Below are 24,708 nucleotides of genomic sequence, written 5' to 3'. Positions count from 1 at the left end.
GATATGTGGGCTCCGAGGTACTTAAAACTGTTCACTCTCTCAACCGGTGCCCCGTCGATGCTGAGGGGGCTGTAGTCCCTGACCCGCGACCTCCTAAAGTCCACAATCATCTCCTTTGTTTTGCTGACGTTCAGTGAGAGGCTGTTCTCCTGGCACCATCCCGCCAGGACCTTGACCTCTTCCAGGTAGGCCCTCTCGTCATTTGCAGAGATCAGGCCCACCACTACTGTGTCGTCAGCAAATTTGATGATTGTGTTGTTGTTCCGCTGAGCCACACAGTCATGTGTGTACAGGGAGTAGAGGAGGGGACTCAGAACACAGCCCTGGGGGGCCCCTATGTTGAGGGTGATGGATGAGGAGGTGCAGTTGCCTGCTCTCACCACCTGGGGTCTGCCCGTCAGGAAGTCTAAGACCCACTGGCAGAGGTCATAGTTCAAGCCCAGGTCCCTGAGCTTGGCTATGAGTTTGGAGGGGACTATGGTATTGAATGCTGAGCTGTAGTCGATGAATAGCATTCTCACATAGTTCCCCTGCCTCTTGTCCAGGTGTGATGCTGCTGTGTGCAGCACATGGGCTATGGCTTCCTCTGTGGACCTGTTGGGGCGGTATGCAAATTGCAGGGGGTCCAGGTTGATGGGGAGGGAGGAGCAGATGTAGCCCTTTACTAGCTTCTAAAAGCACTTCATGGCTATGGAGGTGAGAGCTACAGGGCGGTAGTCGTTGAGGCAAGCAGGCTTGGATTTTTTAGGTACAGGGATGATAGTGGACTTCTTCAGGCAGGTGGGGATGACAGCCTGTTCTAAGGACAGGTTAAATATGTCAGTGAATACCGGGGCCAGTTGGTCAGCACAGACTTTTAGGACGCGGCCGGGGATGCCGTATGGTCCTGCTGCCTTCCTGATATTCACTTTTTTAAAGGTCCTCCTCACCTCATGCTCTGTTACCCTGAACACTGAGTCTCCATCAGCAGACCCCCCCCCCATTGCCGTGGCTTGTAGGCTGGTGTTGTTATTCCCAGCCTCAAACCTCGCATAGAAGGTATTGAGATCATTTGCTAAGGAGATGTCACTGTTCAGTTTGAGGGAGGTGCCTTTGTAATCTGTCATCGTTTTGAGGCCCTGCCACATAGCTCTGGAGTCAGCTTGTTCAAACTGAAGTAAAATTTTATTCCTGTAGCGCCGTTTTGCTTCTATTACTGTCCTCCTTACGTTGTATCTCGCCACCTTGTGGTCATATGTCATAATTTGTCAAGTAATTTGTCAAGTATACTATTATATACTTATTGTTTATGTGTCTTGTAAGCCCATATGGGCTGGGCATACACCTGTATGTAAGACACGAAAATTAAAAACATTAAATCAAATCAAATCAAATCACTCACACTGTTGACCGTCTGTAGTGTGATAGTAAAGGGTTAACCTTCTGTAGTGTGGTAGTGAAAGGGTTAAGCTTAGGCATGTATTGGGCATGTGTTAACTTATGGTCACACTTCGGGTTTTAGGTAATCAATGTCAATCAATGGAATGTCCTGGAAAAAAGTGCATCTAATAATACCACCACCATGACAGGTGTCTGTGTTTCACCCACCCACCTGGTAGCCGTGGACCATGCCGCGCGTGAAGGTCTGCAACTCGCGCAGCTTCCTGAAGCGCCTCGACGCGGGGATGATGCGGTCGTCCTCCAGGTGGTAGGTCACCTCGATGAGCTCGTGGGACAACATGAACGCTTGCTCCGCCACGTCCTCGCTGGCCGGCTTGGACCTGTCCCTGTGGAAACGCTGGTGCACAAGCTACACGCACGCGTGCGCACACACACACACACACACACACGCACATGCACGCACATGCACACGCACACGCACACACACACACACCAATAGGTTCCTTTTTAGACACCTCATAGACCCCGACAATGTCACTGAGTCACTCTCTCACTCACCCATTCAGTGAGTCAGTCGTTCATTCACTCAGTTAACCACTCTGCCCCTAGTGGTGGCTCACGGCATGGCACTTTACTTCACATCTGATGCTTTGCGTTACACGTTACAGGTTCCTTCATCTGCCATCTGGCTGGGGGTATACCCGTCTCAGTGAGTACCTGCTCCTACAGGTTATATGTATGTGTCTGTATGTCATAAATGTCATGATTAGATTAGATGATTAGATTAGATTATTATATCTGTATATCTGTATGTTGTGTATGTCATGATTAGATTAGATGATTAGATTAGATTATTATATCTGTATGTTGTGTATGTCATAAATGTTGTGGTAAATTATGCTAAATATATCTCATAAAACATGTTGAGAATTGTCCCTGAAAGGTTGTATTTATACAGGCAGTATAAACAATCACTCTGGCAGACAAGATAGGTAACAGAACAGATCCCTGTTGCTGATAAGAGGAACTCTGCAAATAATCATAGTCATATATTTAGTAAGTACTACTGGAATGGTGTTGAATATGAATGCTTTATATTTCCAGTTTTTAACAATCAATGGTTAATGGTTTAACAATCAAAAATACTTGTAACCTCATTTTGACTAAGGAACCTAGTTCCCAAGAGAGCATAGTATGTGTGTTTGAAACGGTTTGAGCTGTGGTCACCCTAGATCAATTTACATATAGTGTTGGCCAACAGCTGAGACAATGGAGTGAATAGATAAACATGTCCCTGTTATCTGCTGAGGTCTCTTGTGGTTGTGAAAACACCCTGAGAGACAGCTGCAGAAGGAGGGACTATGTTTTCAGTATTGCAAGCAATCAGTACACTTTAAAATGTAATTTCTATACTCAATTTAGCTTAAATTGAACTGCAAATATTCCTGTTATGATGTGCTCATTATACTGAATGCAATGATATTAAATATGAAATGGTTATGATTAGAAGCACAGGGTTTTGAAATTAAGCAGCTTCTGAACCAAATTGCCAGTACTTAAAATGGTATGAATAAGAACTGTTTAGAATAGATATTGATTCAAGTTAAAACATTATTATTAGAAAATATGTGAGTGGACTTAATGATAAAAACTGTGATTCTCGTCTAGCATAAAGAGAAACTAGTCAAAAATGGTATGTCTGTGTTCATCTGGTTAACACCAATTTGAAAATATAAATCTTGAATTGAATAACAAAACTATGAAGTCAATTTGACAGTAAATCTATTCTGAGATTTGGAACAAAGAATAGAAGCCGTTGGGTTGCTAGGGACAGCCCCTTTTTTCAAATTGAACTAAGAGAGCCACTAAACGTCTCCTTGATGTCACTTCCTGTGACATCACGCAGATACTCCTGGCTCTTTCAGAAAAATGGGGCGCTGGGAAACAAAGGAACACAGAGACGACACACACACACAGAAACTACAACCGACGAAGAAACGGTCACCAGGGGCAACCACGCCGAGCAGAGACGAAGCAGAGATCCAGCCGAGAAATGCAGATTTAGACAGAAATAATTCAAAGCTGTATTGATCATTTTTTATATGGACCATTCCAGGACGCATCTTGTTATAGTGAGCGTCTCTGGAAGCCAACCTTAGTCTAGTATGCGTTTGTTATGCAAATAAACGCATATATTTTTGACTTGAGCGCCTCCCCCGTTTGAAATACTTCATTCAACTGCTTACTGGGTAATTATACAAGGTTTACCAACGCAGAGTAATCCACTAGAAATATAGAATACATCACGACCAATCTTCAAGATTTGTGACCATAATGTCATTATGAATTGAAAATGGGGGACCCTGATGTAAACAAGACGAAAGTCTTTCTCTGGTCTGCATCCCCTTAACAATTGTGTGTATTGAGCTGTACTGTACTGTACCCATTAGCTGCAATCTGTTAATTAAAGTTTTAAATCAATCAATCAATCAATCAATATTGTACCTGTAGTGGTTGGCGGCCTAGCTCAGGGCTCTCTCTCCCCGGTCCCAGCACTTTGGGGCGTTGAGCGTAGACAACGTGTCGCCAATGCAGGAAGTCATCTCTGTCCTTGAAGGTCTCCGTCATCTCCCCCGGGAGCTCCACCCTGCGGACCAACCCGTCGGCACGCGAGCCGCTGTTGAACTGCATCTCTCGCTCCGTTTCCGGGGTTGTGGTTACATATCTGTGGGCTGTGCCGGCAAAACGGGGAAACTCTCAAGGCAACTCATTCAATAATAAATCAAATCAAATCAAATTTATTTGTAAGGCCCGACAACACACGTTAGTGTCCCCATGGGCCGGACACGTCTTCTTTAAACAAGTCAAGAAGAAAACTCACTAAAACCTATGAAAAAATGCACCACAGGCAATGTGGAGGAGAGAAACCTTAGAAGGGCCATTCAAATTCTTCTATGAAAGAGAGACATCGAGAGGTTTTGTATCAGATTTTTAACATCAATTACTAACGTCCTCGTATGAAATCCTCCACCTAGACTCAGTCTGGAGGAGGGATATACCAGACCTGGAAATAGATTTTGATTGGCAAGAAGCCTGGGCAAATGTTCGACTTGCATCACGGAACCCGGACCATCAACAAATCAATCTTAACTATATTCATAGGACATACTCGACTCCTATAAGACTGAACAGAATGGGTCTTAAACAAGACTCCAAATGCTCCTTATGTACAAATGGGGACGAGGGTACATTTATGCACATGTATTGGGACTGCCCACCAGTCAAGATATTCTGGAAAGAAGTGACCCAGAAATTATCAAATCTCTTAACTCTGAATATACCTGTACACCCCTCTGTATTACTGTTGAATGATGTTTTTGAGTGTGCAGTACCTATACAGCTAAAGAGATTGGTTTTATCTGGTATCACAGTGGCTAAAAAGCTGATAGCATCACGATGGTTTCAACCGGAAAAAATGTGCTGGAAGGTCTGGATTCTCACATATCTCGATGTGATTTATCTAGAAATATCTACAGCAAGAATTTTGGGTCTCAGTGAATCCAAAATTACAAAGTGGTTAGAAGTGGTGGAGAGAATAAAAGCTAGCATATAATTGTAGTGCCTGGTTAGGAGCGAATGATAATGGATGGATTATCCAATGGGGGGCCCGGGGGGGGGGGGGGGGAGCGAGCGAGAGCATATGTGTTGTAGGGTATTAGATAGCAGGTATTAGGTGTATATCTTGTATAAGACATTTATTTAAATGGCGATTTCATTGGATGTGCACTGGTAATTAATGCTTGTATATCTTTTTTTTTTTTTTATTATTATTATTGCAAAACAAAAATTATTAAAAGTCAGTACTCAACACATAATGCATATTGAAACTTTCAGTCAAGGTGGTTAAAATACATGTAAGTACAGAAACAAGATAAAACAAAAATAGTCTATAATAACATTTTAACCGTATACAGTGTATATCCAGCGAAATTACAATTATATAAATGTTAGTATAGAATATACCCCTAATACCTATTTTCTAAAACCCTACACACATATGCTCCAGCTCGAACCCCCCCCTCCCGGACCCCCTCTTGGATAGTACCTCCATTATCCCTCACTCCTACCAGACACTACCATTATAAGCTAGCTTTTATTCTCTCCACCACTTCTACCCACAATGACATTTTGGATTCATTGAGACCCAGAATTCTTGCTGTAGATATTTCTTGATATATCACATCGAGATATGTAAGAAACCAAACTTTCCGGCACATTTTTTCCGGTTGAAACCAGCGTGATGCGATCAGCTTTTTAGCTACTGTGATACCCGATAAAACCAATCTCTTTAGCTGTGGATTCACTGCAAACTCAAAAACATCATTCAATAGTAATACCGAGGGGTGTACAGGTATATTCCAAGACACGAGTTTTGATAATTGTTGGGACACATCTTTCCAGAATGCCTTAACTGGTGGGCAGTCCCAATACATGTGCATAAATGTTCCTTCTTCCCCATTTGTACATTGGGAGCATTTGGAGTCTTGTTTAAGCCCCATTCTGCACAGTCTTATAGGAGTCAAGTATGTCCTGTGAATATAGTTCAGATTGATTTGTTGATGATCCGGGTTCCTTGATGTAAGTCGGACATTTGCCCAGGCTCCTTGCCAATCAAAGTCATTTTCCAGGTCTGGTATATCCCTCCTCCAAACAGTGTCTAGTTGAAGGGTTTCATACGAGGACGTTAGTAATTGATAATAAAAACCTGATACAAAACCTCCCAATGTTTCTCTTTCATAGAAAAATTTGTGGTATCTGTGGTGTTCAATTGGTATGAGTAATGGAACACCGTGAGATCTCAGACATAGTCGTAACTGTATGTAAAAAAGCCATGTGGACTCGGTGAGGTTAAACTTTGTGCATATTTCGCCATAACTACATAAGCCCTGGTTATTAAAAATATCCCCTAATGAGTGTATGCCTTGCTCTTCCCATATAGGGAATCTTATAGGGCGTTTTCCCATTAAGAGTGCATTGTTATTGAATATGGGAGTGTGATTATGCCATTTTTGGGGGTTAGGATATTTCTTTTGTGTTTCCCGCCATGTTCTGATTGCATGGGTAATTATGGGGCCAAATTCCCGCTCACAATGCTTGATTGAAAGTTTAGTGTGTGCTATGTCTTTCAGTCTCTGTGGGGCTACTATGTTTTCTTCTAATTCTCTCCAAGATACCAAAGCCTGGGGATCAAACCATATTTTCAATGGTCTAATGCTTGTATATCTAATTTTATGTTGTCATGTTTGTTTATGTGTTTGTTTAAAAAAATAAAAAATGTAAGCTTTAAAAGAAATAAATAAAAAAAGGCCATTCAAGGGGGGATCTCCCTTAGATGTCGGTGATAGTAGTGTTGCAATAAAACAGGCGAACAGTTGGTAAGCATGCACTCATATGTGTAATGAAACACAGATAAGTGCATGCGATAGCAACTGAACATTTTGAAAGATTAAAAATAGAGCTAATAATAATAATAATAATAATAATAAAAAAAAATTATTCTATTTTTGACGTTTAACTATCAAATGTGTAAAAAAAAAAGGGATAAGTGAATCATAAAAAAGTGAAGAAGATAAGCCAGGTTACATTTGAGTCTTCGTCCAGGTGTGAAGCTGTCTGTGGTGACGTTGTTGTCCTGCCTCGCCTCTCGCTCCTCCAGGTGGTCCAGTCTGTTCTGGTACCACTCCTTTACCACACTGACCTGGGTGCCTGGAAGGATAAAACACACACACACACACACACACACACGAAAATCGTATACAGATCCCTTGTGTTGGCCCGACTCTCGGGTAGCCGTCATCTCTTCTAAAGATATCTGCTACACCTGCCGCCAGCTACATCCAACTAGCAAGCCCTGAAGTAATAATAATAATACTAATAATAATAATAATAGATTTTATTTGTAATGCGCTTTACAATTGCGGGGCAAATCTCAAAGCGCTACAGTTAAAACAACAAGTCAACACTATCAACTACTAGGGCTGACACCGATTAGTCGAATAGTCGACTAATCGATCGAAAGGAGCCGTAGTCAACTGCCAAAAATAATTATAATTTTTTTCATTCTTTCCAAAAGCAAAGAGGCCTAGAAGCGTGGCTAACGCTAATGGCATGCATACCAGAGGCTAACTGCCTAAGAAAACAGGCACAGAGGCACTGAAAGAGGATTTCACCCATCTAATGAACACACTAGACTAGACAAATATCAAGATGTATCCATCAGTGGACCAATTGCATGCTTTCGCAGAGAACAAGAAGCCTTCCGTCGACTCCTTCAGACAAACTCTACAGCAACGCTGATATCGCGGGCGCGATAGAATGACGTCAATTGTTTGACGTGGTCTGCCTGGGAATTGTAGTCATTTTCCGGGTTTATTTAAACGTAGCTCGGATGATAAGACCGGAAGTTACACGCTACTTTTTATTTGGAGTTGATAAAACAATAAATAACTGAACCAGGATAATTTCAATTTGTGCTAAATAAACGTTTACGCGTGCGTAAAATGTGCCACATTTATTTTTTATTTGGTGAATAACTTTGGCTAGGAAGATCGTATCGTCACACGGTAAACGGAAACGGAAGCTGTAGACTCAGGCCTACCCCCTTCTAGAAGATTCTAGACGGTTCCATTCACTCTTCCTCGTGTTTTGCATGACAACAGTCGGCAGATTGTCGGAGCAAGTTTGTGTATAAAATTTGACTTTTTGGAACAATTTTTGGCATCATGACGAGGCAAGCTGAACCGCGTCCTAGAGCCGTCTCCTACTGGGATAATTATTTCGAAGATGACGAGGAACTGGATGCAATTATTGGTGTGGAATCAGGCTCCGATATTTCAGCTGAAGAATCTGGCTCCGACGTGGACCCATCCTTTGTCCTCGACAGGTACAGCTCATTACTGTTCTGTCTGGGAAACACCTCACACATGTACAACGTTGTACAACGTTTGAATAAAACACTTAGTATAGTTGAAAATAATGTATTTCTACATGGAATTGTACACAGAGACGATGAGCCTGGGACCAGGAGAGGAAGGAGAGTAGAGGAGGCCATTCATGAGACCGACAGGTGAGACCACAAGTGGGGTGGGGGGTGTCACTGCTTTGTGTTGATCAGGACCAGGTAAGAAACTAAATAAAAGGGTTGCTTGCTGTATGATGTACTGTTCAACTGTTCATAAAAGTTCATTGTCTACACAGCAATGTACCAGATGACATTTACATTTACATTTAGTCATTTAGCTGGCGCTTTTATCCAAAGCGACTTACAAGTTCTGTACGACAAGACAGCAAGAAGGGTACAACTCTATCAGCTGAGTAACAATGTTCATCAAAGTGTTGCGTGTTACAGTGTAGGTTAGTTTATTAGGACAAGTGCATGACGGTTAGTCAGGGTTTGATTTTTTTTTTATCATTTCAGATAATGGTTGAAGAAGTGAGTCTTTAGTCGACGGCGAAAGATTGGACGGGATTCGGCTGTCCTAACTGGGATGGGTAGTTCATTCCACCATTGTGGGGCAAGGACTGAGAATAGGCGGCTTCTCTTTGATGACCCTCCGGGAGCTTGGATAGGAGTAGGTCTGAGGCGGCCGGAAGATGCAGAGCATAGGGGTCTTGAGGGTGTGTAGTTAGAGACCATTGACCGGAGGTAGGCGGGAGCGGTTCCCTTTGCCGCACGGTATGCTAGGTCGAGGGCCTTGAAGCGGATACGTGCAGCAATGGGGAGCCAGTGCAGGTCCCTAAGAAGTGGGGTGACATGGGCCGACTTCGGTAGGTTTGAGATCAGGCGGGCCGCTGCGTTTTGAATGAGTTGAAGAGGCTTGGTGGCAGTGGCCGGGAGGCCAGCTAGCAGTGCGTTGCAGTAGTCGAGGCGGGAGATGACTGTTGATTGGACGAGGAGTTGGGTGGCTTCTTTTGTCAGGAAGGGGCGTATCCTTCTGACGTTGCTCAGGAGGAATCTGCAGGTTCTGGTTGTCGCTGCGATGTGAGCAGAGAAGTTCAACTGGTCGTCGACGCATCAACGCGGTCACAGCTGCATTCTCGACTGTGATGGAGAGGTCGGTCAGGGGGGAGGATTTGGCCGGCAGGTGGAGCAATTCTGTTTTGCTTAGGTTCAGTTTGAGGTGGTTGGTCGTCATCCAGGCGGAGATGTCGGACAGACAGGCCGAGATCCGTTCAGAGACGTGGATATCTGAGGGAGGGAAGGAGAGGAAGAGTTGAGTATCATCGGCATAACAATGATATGAGAAGCCATGAGACGTGATAATGTTACCCAGTGATTTAGTGTAGAGGGAGAAGAGAAGGGGTCCTAGGACCGAGCCCTGGGGGACACTTGGTAGGAGCGGTCGTTGAGGTATGATGTCAGCCAGCCACTCCCATTCCTGCGAGGGCCGCGAGGAGGATCTGATGGTTGACTGTGTCGAAGGCTGCAGATAGATCTAGGAGAATCAGGACAGAGGAGAGGCCTTTCGCTTTTGCTAAGTGAAGTACCTCTGTGACCGCAATGAGGGCCGTTTCTGTGGAGTGGCCAGTCCGGAAGCCAGACTGATTGGGGTCTAGGAGGTCATTCTGTAAGAGATAAGCAGTAAGTTGGTTGGATACAGCACGTTCAAGTGTTTTAGAAAGGAAGGAGAGAAGAGAGACAGGACGATAGTTGGCTATGACGGTGGGGTTCAGGGTTTTTTTTTTTATGAGGGGCGTGACTCTGGCTTGTTTTAGGGAGGTGGGGACCACCCCCGAGTTGAGTGAGGAGTTGATGGTTGCAGTTAGGAATGGGAGGATGTCCGGTGCTATGGTCTGGAGGAGTGGGGAGGGTAGCTGGTCCAGCTGGCATGTAGTCGGACGGTTCGACGTTACCAGTGTCAGGGTCTCGGCTTCTGTAATGGGAGAGAAAGATGACAGAGTGAAGGATGAGGTTCTCGATTCAGCGTTTGGAATGGGTGGGGGTTGGGAGAAGGAGCTGCGGATGTTCTCCACTTTTTCCTCAAAGAAGATCGCAAAGTCTTCGGCAGAAAAAGATGAGATACCAGAACAACTTGGGACCGGAAGGACAAGGCGAAAAGGCCCGGCCAGGAGGGGCCTGGCCAGGTCAAATGACCCAGAAAGGTGAGACACGTATTATGGAAGTTAGTGCTTTTGAAAAAAATATAAATAAAAAATAAAACTTCATAAAAGTTGAAAATAATGTGTTTACATGTCATTGTCTACACAGCGATGATGATGATTTACCTGGAACATCGACCGGAAGGACCCAAGCCAGGTCCCGGTCCAGGTCAGACCCAGACAGGTGAGACAGACTTATTATGGCTGTTTATAGCTTTTTTTGTATTACTCAGTTTGCAGAATGGAATGTTGAGAGTGTATATACAGTGTGTGTGCACTGTTGTAGTGTGATAAATGAGCAATGTTTTACATGTACAATGTGTGTGCCATTTATTTGCAGACGTGCGCAGCCTACAACCAAGGCCAGGCGAAGACCCCCAGCCCAGGCAGATCCGATACCCTGGAAGACTGAAAAGGATCCTGACCAAGGATCCCCGCCAGTCAGCCGTTTCATGCCTCGCAGGCCCCCAGGACCCCAGCTGGATGCCCACGCAGCATACTCGCCGAAAGATCTGTTTATGTTGTTTTTCTCCCTAGGTTCAATGAAGACCGTGGCTGACAACACAAACAGGTATGCTGCAAGACGGAAAGCTCTGGGCCAGAAGCACAAGTGGGTGGATGTCGACGCGGATGAGATGTCCAAATTCATCGGCCTGCTGTTGTACACAGCGCTCCTCCATCTGCCTGCCATCCCGGACTACTGGAAAGTACAGCACGTACTATCTGTGGCATTTCCAAGGCTGGTCATGTTCCGGGACCGATACAGGTATAATATATAGTCTTGTATAGTGTATGTACGTTACTTATGTTTATAGTGTCCTATGTTATGAGAAGCGACAATAAAGCTGACTTTGACTTCAGGTCGATCCTATGGAACCTCCACATGAGTGATCCAGTGGATGATGACACCAATGACGCCAAGAAGGGAACACCGCAGTATGACAAGCTGTCCCGGTACGTACTATATTATTATCTTATTCTTAGGCCTATTTTATTCTTAGGCAATTTGTTTTGTTATTCTTATTCGTGACTTTGTTCTGTCCAGGATCAAGCCTCTGATGGACGAAATTCTTGATTCCTGCAAGGCTCATTACCACCCAAAGAAAGACCTGGCGGTGGATGAGCGAATTGTGGCGACAAAGGCGCATACTGGCATGACCCAGTTTTTTTTTTTTATGATCCGCCTCAGGCATCCTGCACTCTATATGACTGCACTCTAGTCATATGTGTACTGTATATATGTATATTGAATATCCCACTTTACATATTTGTAACTTTTTTACTGTAAAACCTTTTTTTTTTTTTTTTTTTTTTGTTAAAAAAAACGTACTTTTACTGATTTTTTGTAAAAAATAAAATAAAAAAAAGCATGCTGGTGATAATTTCCAGTTGAGAATAAAAATTTCATCTGTGTTTATTACCTGTGTGTGGAGAAAATAATGCTTTGTAAATTGAATTATGTTCTGTTCTCTTTTGTTTATGTAAATATGCTACCTGAGGGTGCATCTTTTTTGGATCCGCCTCAGGCATCCTGCACTCTATATCAGTGGTTCCCAAAGTCGGGGTCGCGACCCAAAGGTGGGCTGCGAGCAGCCACGGGAGGGCCGCGAGATGATTTTTGTCAGGCCACTGAACTTAGAAGCAGGCCAGGACAGTGTTTCTAGTTGTATTCTAAAATTCAATTCTATTGTATTCTAAAATGTGACTATATGGTTTTATATTAACTTAATAAATAAACAAAAACGAAAATCTACTTATTTCAACGAACATTTCAAACTAAATAACAGATTATGCACATAAAACGCTGAAAACAACCGAAGCAACAATAGTATTTTAATGAGGCTATTATTATTATCATTATTATTTTGCAACAAGTTAGCCCTCTCATAAATAGCACATATAAACGAATAACTAACTTGAACTAACTTAATAGGATTGAAGTGATATTTGGCTTAAAAAAGAAAAAGCCTGACGATGTGCATTGGGCCGCGGCTCTCTGACGCCTTATTTTCTGGGTCCCGGCCTGAAAAGTTTGGGAACCCCTGCTCTATATGACTGCACTCTAGTCATATTTGTACTGTATATATGTATATTGAATATCCCACTTTACTTATTTTTTTCTTTTTTACTGTAAAACTATTTTTTTTAACTTTTTTTTGTAAAAAAAACTTACTTTTACTGACTTTGTAAAAAAAATAAAGCATGCTGGTGATGATTTCCAGTTGAGAATCAAAATTTCGTCTGTGTTTATTACCTGTGTATGGAGAAAATAATGCTTTGAAAATTTAATTCTGTTCTGTTCTCTTTTGTTTATGTAAATATGCTACCTGAGGGTGCATTTCCACTGTTTTATATGCTTGATTGAATATGTTTGCATTGGTTCATAGTAAAAAGAACACATTTTCTCAATCCGATTTTGTGTTTTGTGTTGTACATTATGCAGTATACAGTATTATACAGTATGAAAACTAACTGTCAGGTATGTGAGGCTGTGCTGAAAAAAAGGATACCAAACATACCATGGTAAAACATTTTAAAATGGGAATTATTAGCAAATTAGAAAAATTTGCTAAAACATTGAAAATATCCCACAACTCCGAAGAGTTAGCACCCCACAGCCCAAATGGAATGAAAAAAGAAATTATAGTTTTATTTTTTTCATATATATATTTTTCATAGTCGACTAATCGGCTAATTTTGGCGACTATACAAATCCTTAGTCGGGGACAGCCCTATCTACTACTAACACAAACCGGTACAAGAACAGTTTCTACCCCCAGGCAGTACGCCTGATGAACAGTTCATCCGCTCATTACTGGACTCAAATGATTCTACAATGCTGCTCAGCCACTTTACTGCATCCTCATGCAACAATATAACGTGCAATTATTTTAGCTTGTCGAATGTGTACTTATTTTATTGCACATACCGCACAGTTTATTGTTTATTGTATAATGATTAAATGAAATTCCTTCTGACAGGCCTGGTGTTTGACTGACTCACAGTCCAGGTCTGTGTAGGTGGTGAGGCGTGTGACCAGGCCCTCTGGAAGCAGGTAGGGAGCGAATCTCTCCAGCTTGGCTTTGCGGTACTTTGTCACCTTCATTCCTCCTGGGTAGCGTCTCTCCACGTCTATGGGACACACGGGATGAGACACTCCGTTGTTAGTGGACGGGACAGAAATATACGCAGAGGGGCATGGGTTGTTACTAGGGGTGTAACAATGCATCGATCCTAAGGTGACGATTCAACTGCATCGATTTGAAAATCTTTTCTTTTATTTATTTATTTTATTTATTTTAATGTCGATTCTTTTATTTACCTATAGTCCATTCATGCTGAGTGAATCAGTTCCCCCAGCCACATTTGTGTATACATTCTTTTGGGGGGAATTAACTGATCTAAAATGTATCGAATCGCATCGTGGTCAAATGAAGATATTTCATGATGCATTGAATCATTGCCTGAAGAATCGTAATCGAATCTAATCGGTGTGGGGTCGAACAGATAGAGCAGTAGTACAGTACCTTGCTTGGAGATGGTGATCTTGTTGACCCACGATCGGGGCATATAAAACACCACCTTTGGCTCCTTCACAGACACAACAGAGTACACACAACAACACACTTCACTGAACTACATTCATGTTAGAACACAAACAACACAACAACACACTTCACTGAACTACATTCATGTTACTATCAGGTTTAATGGGAAACCTGTCTGCATGACATTCAAAAATACTGTGTGTGTGTGTGTGTGTGAGTGAGTGAGTGAGTGAGTGAGTGAGTGAGTGAGTGAGTGAGTGAGTGAGTGAGTGAGTGAGTGAGTGAGTGAGTGAGTGAGTGAGTGAGTGTGAGTGAGTGAGTGAGTGAGTGAGTGAGTGAGTGAGTGAGTGAGTGAGTGAGTGAGTGAGTGAGTGAGTGAGTGAGTGAGTGAGTGAGTGAGTGAGTGAGTGAGTGAGTGAGTGAGTAAGTGAGAGAGAGAGAGAGGATATTAGAAGTGGACACACACAAACATACATACACATTCTGTACATACGCACCTTTTCGTTGTCGTCTACCATTTCTAGCAGGGACTCCCACCTCGATGTATTCCCAAGGTCATACGCCATATCCTACAAATATACACACACGCACATAATGTTGTGTTAATTCTACAACAAGAGATATGTAATGTTAATTACCTGAAATTATTCCATTTTTTGGGGGGGAAACCCTGCATATATCGTATCGGTTGATATCGGTATCGGAAATTAAGAGTTGGACAATATCGGTATATCGGTTATCGGTAAAAAAGCCAATATCGAACATCCTCCCTAGTTTCTACAAATCTTTTATTTTGCATTCTGCCCTGTCCTCGCTTGTGTTCTGTTACAGGGAAGCTTCAGGAGAGTATATCCTACTGACAACTTGCCGTTGTTTTTGTTTAAGCCTCTTGTTGCCAATTGTTAGACATGCCAGGCCGTGTCTTTACCCTTGGACTACCACGCTACAGAAAGTGAACCTTTCACTACCACACTACAGATGGTTAGTTAGTGTGGTAGTGAAAGGGTTGACCTTCTGTAATGTCGCAGTTAAAGGGTTAACCCTTTGGTAGAGTGGTAGTGAAAGGGTTAACCCTTTCATTGCGACAATACAGAAGGTTAACCCTGTCACTACCATGTGGTAGTGAAAGGTTAACCTTCTGTAGTGTGGTAATGAAAGGGTTAAACAATGGATCATCGCAGCAGGACTCTTATTACAATATCAATATTATTACTTCAACACCACCGTACTACCTTGTCATCAAGAACTTGTGAATGTCCAGGTCAATTGGGTATCAAACTACCTGTCGTTCTCTACAGATAAATAGCAAGCCATCACATTTACTCCCATTAGATGTAATCATTTGTAAGAAACAAGTTATTGTTTTAATTTGGAATCGATTTTGAAAGGAAAATGGAAACTATTAAATGGAAAGGAGCGCAGACCATAACAATACAGTCTGAATCAACAGTTCAACACCAGACTAGGTTTATAGTAACAATTAGGGCTGTCAGTTTATCGCGTTAATTAGATTAATTGATTACACAACAAATGATCGCGTTATGAAAATTAACTCAAAATTAATTAAAAAAAGGTTTTTTTTAATTTTCTTTTATTTTTTAAATCTCATTCATTCCGAAAGAACGTAGAATAAACATTTACAGACTTTTTTTTTTTTTAAATGGTCCATTTGCATGTTCTTGGTATCTGATTCTAGGGACATCTATGGATCTCAGGGAATGTATTCCCAGTGTCAGAAATACTGTGTCTGTTACTAGGCTTGAGTAAATTGTAATGAACCAAATGAGAATATCAATTAAATTGTCTTTATTTTATTTTTTTATCTTTGACTGTGAATAACACCATGCTAAAATTGACCAGACCTGAAAAATCTAAGGAAATGAATAAAGGGAAGATGATTAAACAAAAGGTTTTGTAGATACAGTACTGAATTCTGCCATTCGGACACATGCAATTTGAAATATGATTATAGAATATAGAACATCAGGCCTAAAATGGCTATGCGATTAAAATGTGATTAATTAGATTAATTAATTACAAATCCTGTAATTAATTAGATTAATTTTTTGTATCGCCTGACGGCACTAGTAACAATACAGTTTACAGTCCAACACCAGACTAGGATTATAGTAACAATACAGTCTAGAGTCCAACACCAGACTAGGATTATAGTAACAATAGTCTGAATCAACAGTCCAACACCAGACTAGGATTATAGTAACAATACAGTCTGAATCTACAGTCCAACACCAGACTAGGATTATAGTAACAATACAGTCTAGAGTCCAACACCAGACTAGGATTATAGTAACAATACAGTCTACAGTCCAACACCAGACTAGGATTATAGTAACAATAGTCTGAATCAACAGTCCCTTATTGTATGCAATCTTCGTTAATGATTTACCATTAGTACTTAATAATGCATCAATGGAGATCTATGCAGATGATACTACCGTGTATGTAGCGGCGGAACAATCTGAGTCTGTTAATAGGTTATTGCAAGATGAGATAGTGCTAATTTCCAACTGGGTAAGTGAAAATAAGTTAAAGTTAAATGTTGCAAAAATCAAGAGTATAATGATAGCCTCAAAATATACATCTAGATCAAATCCTAAATTAAATCTAGTTCTGAACTGTGCTGATATCGAACAGGTCAGTGAGGCAAAACTGCTGGGTGTTGTAATAGATGAAACACTTTCTTGGTCGAAACACATTAGCAATATGGTGGCTAAGATGAGCTGTGGTACTTCAATGATCAGAAGGTGTAGAAATCTGTTGACTAGGGCGGCTACATGGTGCAGTGGGCAAGGCGCTCACCACGAATACTGGAGACGCTGGGTTCGCCTGTTCGAGCCCAGCGCTCCACATTGCTTTCAGTTTAGCTGGTCGTCCGTACTAATACACATTGGCAGTATTAGGGGGTGGGAAACTGATGGGTGGGGATCGGGCGTTGTGGACAGCGACTCCTACAGGTCGGTTGGTGCGCCTGCGCAGTAGAATCAGGAAGCGATGGGGGCGGCGCCCCTCCAAAGCGCAGACCCCATGATGCTGAAAGATCGCGCCGCGCAGGTGAAAAGATGCGACTGCTGTTACCTCGAGTATCGGAGGGGACTCGTGCTATGTATGACTTAGTCCACATTGCAGCCGGCTTGTGGGAGGCAAGAAACAGCGTTCGAGACAGGGGAGGGTCGAATTAGATGATACGAAATTGGGATGGGAGAAAAATAGAAAATGGGAGAAAAAGTGGATAAAAAAAAAAAATCTGTTGACTAATGGTACGGCAAAGCTTGTAATACAATCTTTGGTCTTATCACGCCTGGACTACTGTCCTACTATATGGTCTAACGCCTCTAGGCTTGATCTGAACAAACTCCAGTTAGCTCAGAACAGGGCGGCACGTCTAGCTCTGCGCTGCTCTGTGAGGAGTAGTGTTGGAGTGATGCATGCCGCACTGACCTGGATGACAGTGGAACAGAGGATGGCATGTAGCCTGGTAACTTTTTTTTTAATATCTGTAATACTGGGAAACCGGAGGGTTTGCACTCACAACTGTACCCAACTAATATGAGACATGGATATAGCACAAGGCAAGCATTAGATGCATGCTTTATTTTACCTCTACCAAAAACAAATGCTCTGAAAAAGACGGTAATGTATTAAATAGAGCAGTTGCTTATTGGAATAAAATACCCAGAAATATAACAATGATAAGGAACAAATTTATGTTTAAAATAAAGTTAAAAATTGCTCTCATGAATAATGAGTTACATTTTGGCCATTGACTTTTGAAATTAGTATGGAAACATAAATATAAAATATAAAAGTTATGCTATAATGAGTTCAAATCATATATATGATTTTGATCTGTTTTGTTCTTATGGACTGAATATGTAATTTGTATTTTATGGTTGAGAATTGTGATATCTAATTTATGAATATTGAGTGAGCTTGTATTCACTGTTTTGTTCGTTGTGATGTTTTCTTGTGAGTACTTCAATGTTTGTGGGTTTATATTTTTATGTTACTTTTTTTTGTGTGTGTTTGTATTTTTAATGTTTGGACCCCAGGAAGAGTATAGTCTCACTTTGGTGTAGACTAATGGGGATCCACAATAAAACAAAACAAAAAAAAACAACACCAGACTAGGATTATAGTAACAATAGTCTGAATCAACAGTCCAACACCAGACTAGGATTATAGTAACAATAGTCTGAATCTACAGTCCAACACCAGACTAGGATTATAGTAACAATACAGTTTACAGTCCAACACCAGACTAGGATTATAGTAACAATACAGTCTAGAGTCCAACACCAGACTAGGATTATAGTAACAATACAGTCTACAGTCCAACACCAGACTAGGATTATAGTAACAATAGTCTGAATCTACAGTCCAACACCAGACTAGGATTATAGTAACAATACAGTCTAGAGTCCAACACCAGACTAGGATTATAGTAACAATAGTCTGAATCTACAGGCCAACACCAGACTAGGATTATAGTAACAATACAGTCTGAATCTACAGTCCAACACCAGACTAGGATTATAGTAACAATACAGTCTATAGTCCAACACCAGACTAGGATTATAGTAACAATACAGTCTAGAGTCCAACACCAGACTAGGATTATAGTAACAATACAGTCTACAGTCCAACACCAGACTAGGATTATTGTAACAATACATTCCTCTACTCACGCTGATTCCGTATCGACAGTCCTGCATGTTGACCCAGAGGTTGTCCTGGTTCCAGATGCTCTCGATGGCCAGAAAGTTGCCGTCGGAGGTGGAATAGCTCTTCCCACTCAGTGGGTCGATGAAAAAGTTATCTGGGACTTCCCTGCTCCCGGCCAGCACCAGCACCCAGCTGTGGACCCTCTCACCCAGCAGCGGGTCTGGAGGAAGCCGCTCGTGCTCCTGGGAAGGAGGGTGGGTGTTACGTATTACTTTCACATGGTGGAGGGATACTTACTGTCTGTGGTGCATATTCACATTGTGGTAGTAGTGTGTTGTCACTAATGGGTGGTTTGATTGACACACTCTTCCTTTGTTTTTGCTTGTAGTTAAAATGGCCGCTTCTCTAATTAACACAGGTGTGGTGATGAGGCACCACGCCCTACAAGAGCAGAGCAGAGTGGAGGCTGCAGCTGTTCGTTCTCTCTCTCGCAGCTGTCACTCATCACTGGTTCTCCAGAGGCCTGCGCTGAAGGCCTATTCTTTAATTGGAGCCGAAGAGTGCTGCCACGCGCTTCCGCGTTTTCCCTGATTGGCTGCGACACGCCCCGCGGCAGCCGCAGAGCGGAGCGGCAGAGCGGAGCAGCAGAGCGGAGCAGCAGAGCTTGCGGCATTATGTAGCCGTAATCCCCAATGTTTTTCATTCGACGCTTAGCTCAACTGGTATGCCGCCGTGCTGTGGAGCCTGCGGTGCGGTTGGTCACAAGTTCGAATCACTTAAAAAAAAATCTTCTTTTTTACGGCTATCATCTCTCGCTATAAACATGCATTCTTCCGCTGGTTAAGTTTAGGCATTCTTTCGGAGTTGGTTAAGGTTAGGGTTAAGTTAAGGTTAGGCATTATTTCGGAGTTGGTTAAGGTTAGGGTTAAGTTAAGGTTAGGGAGGGTTAAGGTTAGGCATTCTTTCGGAGTTGGTTAAGGTTAGGGTTAAGTTAAGGTTAGGCATTATTTCAGAGTTGGTTAAGGTTAGGGCAGTGGCGTCGCGTGGGTAAAATAACAGGGGAAGCCAAAAAAAATGTATTAAAAAAATTATGATTAAATATTTTTATTAATATTTTTTTTTTTTTTTTTTTTAAGTCAAGCAGTCACCATGTACACTACAGTATGGCTCGGTGGCCAGTCAAACTTTCTTTTTATTTATTTAACAGATTGCAGAATGGGTACAATACAGTACGGCTCAATACACACAATTGTATAAGGGGATGCAGACCAGAGAAAGACGTTTGTCTTGTTTACATCAGGGTCATTAATACTGCTGGAGCATTGGTTCATTTTTGGTCCGATCTTTCCTTGCACGATTTTGCGCGCCGCGTGGGAGCAAATTCTAGACACATATTCGGTTGCAAAAAGGTGTCCCACGGTCTCCTCTATGGCCGTGAATATTTTCACACGGATCGGAATCACGGCGCGCCCGTGGGACACTTTTCCGTTTCGGCGAGTTTATTCCACGCCTTCGGTTTTCCTTTTCTAAGCATTTTCGGGGCTACATGTGAATGAGTAAAAGTTGCGGGACGCCCAGATGTTTCCACGATAGAAAGCTCGCGTGGATCCCATAATAGGCTCACTTAATACAGCGTTTTTAAAATCACGCAACATTTTCAGGGTCGCAAGCCGACCTTTTCCCCTCGTTTTCGATGATGGAAGGTTTCAGGTTTCAGGTTTTTATTTAGACTCCACAACATAAACAGATCATTAATCCAGCTTACATTGCTGTCAAGGATAGTAACGTAAAAGCCTCTTGACTTATTTCCATCGTTGTCCTTGGGTGTCAAGGATGCTAGAAACACACAACTCATTACAGAATTAATCACAATTATTATCTTTGCATAATAATAATGGCACAACCCTAAATTAATACAAAACAAAGCACATTTGTTGATACAATGTTCATTTATGTCGAAAGTCAGTGAGCTTCAGGAAGCACCCTCGGGGGAGGGAATTTGGGGGATGGGAGGGAGGGCGGAGAGTGGGGGGTGGGAGTTAAGGAGAGGGTAGTGGCTTAGGGTTTTGGGCGTGTGAGGCAGTCGAGGGATCCGCCCCTCCTTTCGTGCACGTCGCCAGTCGTGCTCGTGGGGGGGAGGTTTGCGTGAGGATGGGGAGGGGGGGGGGGGGGGGGGGGCCATCCATCTTATCTTCAGACAGTCAGATACTGTCCCGTCCTTGGTTGCGATGGTACGGACGTCATAAACCAGGTCTTATCTTGACTTCTTCTCCTCGGCCTCTTTCATTGACCTCGAAACATTCCTTCTTTTCTTCCACAGACTTGAGTTACGTGGCGGGGGGGGGGGGGGGGGGTGGGTTGAAACAGGTTACAATGATTCCTGTAATGCTTTAATTTAATCCAGATCTTGCATCTTCTTTGTCGCGGTCCTAATGTCCTGCGCGACCCCCAACATTACTTGACCCCTACATTGTTCATCGGCTGTATGTTGAGCGAGCCGCTTTGTCAATTCAATGTGGGCATTTTCCAATCTTGCTACTACTTGAAGGCAGCAAATCCAAATCCAAATTGCGATCGCTCCCCAACCGATCAGGAAGATGACGAGGAGATAGAGATCCTCAACATCTTCAATCTCAATAGAATATAGGCATATTGATCGCCAATTATTCCAACTGTCAATTGCAAACCCGGCCTGGAATGTCCCTATCGGACATAATGGTTCGGAAGTGATTTAGGAAAAACTTCGGCACGCCGAGAGGTACCTGTGGATTTAATCTCGCGAGGATCGGGGCAATATTCGGCCCGTGGGAGCAGTCACGGGTTAATACAATGTTCAGAATGCAGAGGGGAGGTGTGCAGAGGGGATGCCACACTCATGATTCTGCTCACAGCCCCGTTTTAAACTTTTAAGGTGTGGCAGTCAGCTCGAATCTGATTGGCTAGGATCGGTTTTGGACTCTACATACATGAATCACATGGTTGAGGCTGGAGAAAGAGACCTACCCCCTGCCTCCTCTCCTCTATAGCTGCAGTGAGCACAGTGAGTCTGACAGTGTGTTAGAGGGAGTGAGAAGGAGAAGAGGGAGACATTAAAAAAAAAAAAAAAATTATAACACAGATGCACAGATGAAAAAGAATGTAAACTATATTAAAAAAAAATTATATATTTAAATATATATATATATATATTTTTTTTTTCATATTTCATATTTGATATTATTTCATATTTTAATAGGGAGGCCTGGCTTCCGTTGGCTTCCATAAGGATTCGCCACTGGGTTAGGGTTAAGTTAAGGTTAGGGAGGGTTAAGGTTAGGCATTATTTAGGAGTTGGTTAAGGTTAGGGTTTGTCACAGAGAATGCCTGTCTGTCTTTCATGACGTGGAGGATGCAGCCTATTTCCGCACTGCCGCTCTCTCGCGCTGCCGCGGTCACATGGGCGTCATGGCCAATCAGAGAAACGCGACGCACTCTTCCGCTGGGATTAAGCTACACGCAACCTGAAGACCTAATTTTGTGCTCACACTGCCTTTTCACCATTTTGGCCTTTTTGCTGTTTGTCCATTTTTGCTACTTAAACTTTTGACCATGTGCTTTTCTTTATTCATGTCTGGAGCACCCAGTTCCCCATCTTTTCTGTTCATTAAATTAGCTGTCCAAATAAATATTGTTATTTTTGATGACTCCTGTCTTGTCCTGTGTCCACCACTTTACGTGCAAGGCCTAAACGAGCCATATTGTAGGATTGAACGTAACAGTGGGGATGAGAAGGGGGAGCGTGGGGATGAGGAGGGTGGAGGGTGGGGATGAGAGGAAGGAAGGAGGGTGGGGATGAGAGGGAGGAGGGTGGGGATGAGAGGAAGGAAGGAGGTGGGGATGAGAGGAAGGAGGGTGGGGATGAGAGGGAGGAGGGTGGGGATGAGAGGAAGGAGGTGGGGATGAGAGGGAGGAGGGTGGGGATGAGAAGACGGCGGGTGGGTATACGGAGGGTGGGGATGAGAGGAAGGAAGGAGGTGGGGATGAGAGGAAGGAGGGTGGGGATGAGAGGACGGAGGGTGGGGATGAGAGGGAGGAGGGGGGATGAGAGGAAGGAGGGTGGGGATGAGAGGGAGGAGGGTGGGGATGAGTAGGGTGGGGATGAGAGGAAGGAGGGTGGGGATGAGTAGGGTGGGGATGAGAGGGAGGAGGGTGGGGATGAGAGGAAGGAGGGTGGGGATGAGGAGGAAGGAGGTGGGGATGAGAGGAAGCAGGGTGGGGATGAGAGGAAGAGGGAGTGTGAAGTGGGTAGAGGTTTGTGGTTTGAAAGCATTTTATCGAATGTGAATCCTGAATCGAATCTGCTAATCAAATCGAACTCCTTTCAAATCCATATAGAATCTTTTGATGGTAGTTTTTTCTTAGGTAAATAATGTATATTGCTTTTATTACACTCAGTGCAGTAACATAATATTCTTTCAACAATGTTGTAAGTAACACAACAAAATTATAGAATATTAATAAAAGACTGGGGTTGAGGACGAGGGGAGTTTGTTGGGACTCAGAGCTTATTTAATCTGGGGTATTTTACTCATTTTGAAACCAGTTCCAAAAACAGGACCCCAACCCTAAAGGTGGGGGAGGTGACAGGGAAGGACATATAATACAAATAGAACCAAGCAGTGAAATAGAAATATTAGTATAGTTGTATATTATAGTAGTATAGTATAATATAGTATAGTATACAAGACTGGTGGTCTTTGGAAAATGCAAAATAGGTACACATGTGCAAGTGAAAATAGAAAATGTCAATATTGAACAAGTATATGAGATCAAATTTTTAGGAGTAATGACAGTCAATTCTGTTGGAAATCTCATGTAAGATATGTTAGAACCAAAGTAGCAAGGAGTATTGCAGTATTGTGCAAAACATATTCTGGAACAGAGGATGTTGTATACTTTGTATTGTTGTCTTACCATATTTGAGTTACTGTGTGGAGATATGGGGGAATGCATACAAGCACTTTAAAGAAGAGAATTGTACACAAGGTCAGATTTCGGGATCATACAAATAACTTGTTCAGTAAAATGCCTTAAAGCTAATGGACTTATTCAAATTTAAACTGGCACAGATAATGTATTGAGCAAAGACTCAAGAACTCCCAGGTAACATAAAAAAATAGTATAGTGGTATAGTAGTATAGCAGTATATTATAGTATAGTAGTATAGTATATTATAGTATAATAATAGTGGTATAGTAGTATAGCAGTATAGTATAGTATAGTATAGTGGTATAGTAGTATAGTAGTAGCCTATAGCAGTATAGTATTATTGTCAAGCTGTCAAATCAAATCCAAGGCTCTGACGTCACAACACCCTGTCTAGATGTCAACCTGTGTGTAGATGTGTTCTGTGTTTATTTTGAAACGTTGTGTTGCTGCTATTCTTGGCCAGGGCCCTGTTCCTCGTACCTGGCTAACTGAGTTAGCCGGATAATTTTCAGGATAACTTGACTTAAGCTAGACCTGTCGGTTCCCAGATGCGCGATTGTCTAAATCACTATGGCAACAGATCAAAAAGTTTGAACCTGGTCGAGGGCAGGGTTCACACGGTTTAGTTCAGTTAGCTGGATAACCTGCATGGCCACGCCCTCGCAAAGAAATGCCAGCTCCCTTCCTGAAATAATTCTCAGTCTAGATCCCATTATACCATTCTGAATTATGTTTTTGTGCTTCGTTTTTCTAGAGGGGGCTTTTGAAATGTAAAATAATAGACCTAAAATGCTGATAATATTTACTTTGTCCTAAATAATGCACGTTGTTACACTCCCAGACCTGTACAAGGTTGGGAGAGGCAACCCCACATTGACAGTAGGGACAATAGGAGGTTGTCCCTGATGGTGGTGATGGTGGTGTTATAGCGCCATCTGGTGTCGGTGAAGATGCTCGCTGATTGCATTAG

At 42.5% G+C, this 24,708-nt stretch overlaps 1 protein-coding gene across 1 annotated transcript in view; it reads right to left on the bottom strand.

Annotated features, from left to right (window-relative positions):
* LOC311246403 (dynein regulatory complex subunit 7-like) overlaps nucleotides 1–24,708 on the bottom strand; it is a gene marked incomplete at both ends in the record, with an annotated part of 61,590 nt that overhangs the window by 13,030 nt on the left and 23,852 nt on the right. Inside the window, 6 exons of the mRNA XM_084336560.1 lie at nucleotides 1,592–1,777; nucleotides 3,886–4,112; nucleotides 7,024–7,146; nucleotides 13,543–13,671; nucleotides 14,067–14,130; nucleotides 18,794–19,012. Of these exons, the coding sequence (XP_084192686.1) occupies nucleotides 1,592–1,777; nucleotides 3,886–4,112; nucleotides 7,024–7,146; nucleotides 13,543–13,671; nucleotides 14,067–14,130; nucleotides 18,794–19,012 (948 nt within the window). The remainder of the gene's footprint in view (nucleotides 1–1,591; nucleotides 1,778–3,885; nucleotides 4,113–7,023; nucleotides 7,147–13,542; nucleotides 13,672–14,066; nucleotides 14,131–18,793; nucleotides 19,013–24,708) is intronic.

Source organism: Notolepis coatsorum (genome assembly GCF_963971535.1).
Source record: "Notolepis coatsorum genome assembly, chromosome: 19".
NCBI lineage: Eukaryota > Metazoa > Chordata > Actinopteri > Aulopiformes > Paralepididae > Notolepis > Notolepis coatsorum.
This window is presented reverse-complemented; position numbering and strand designations above follow the sequence as displayed.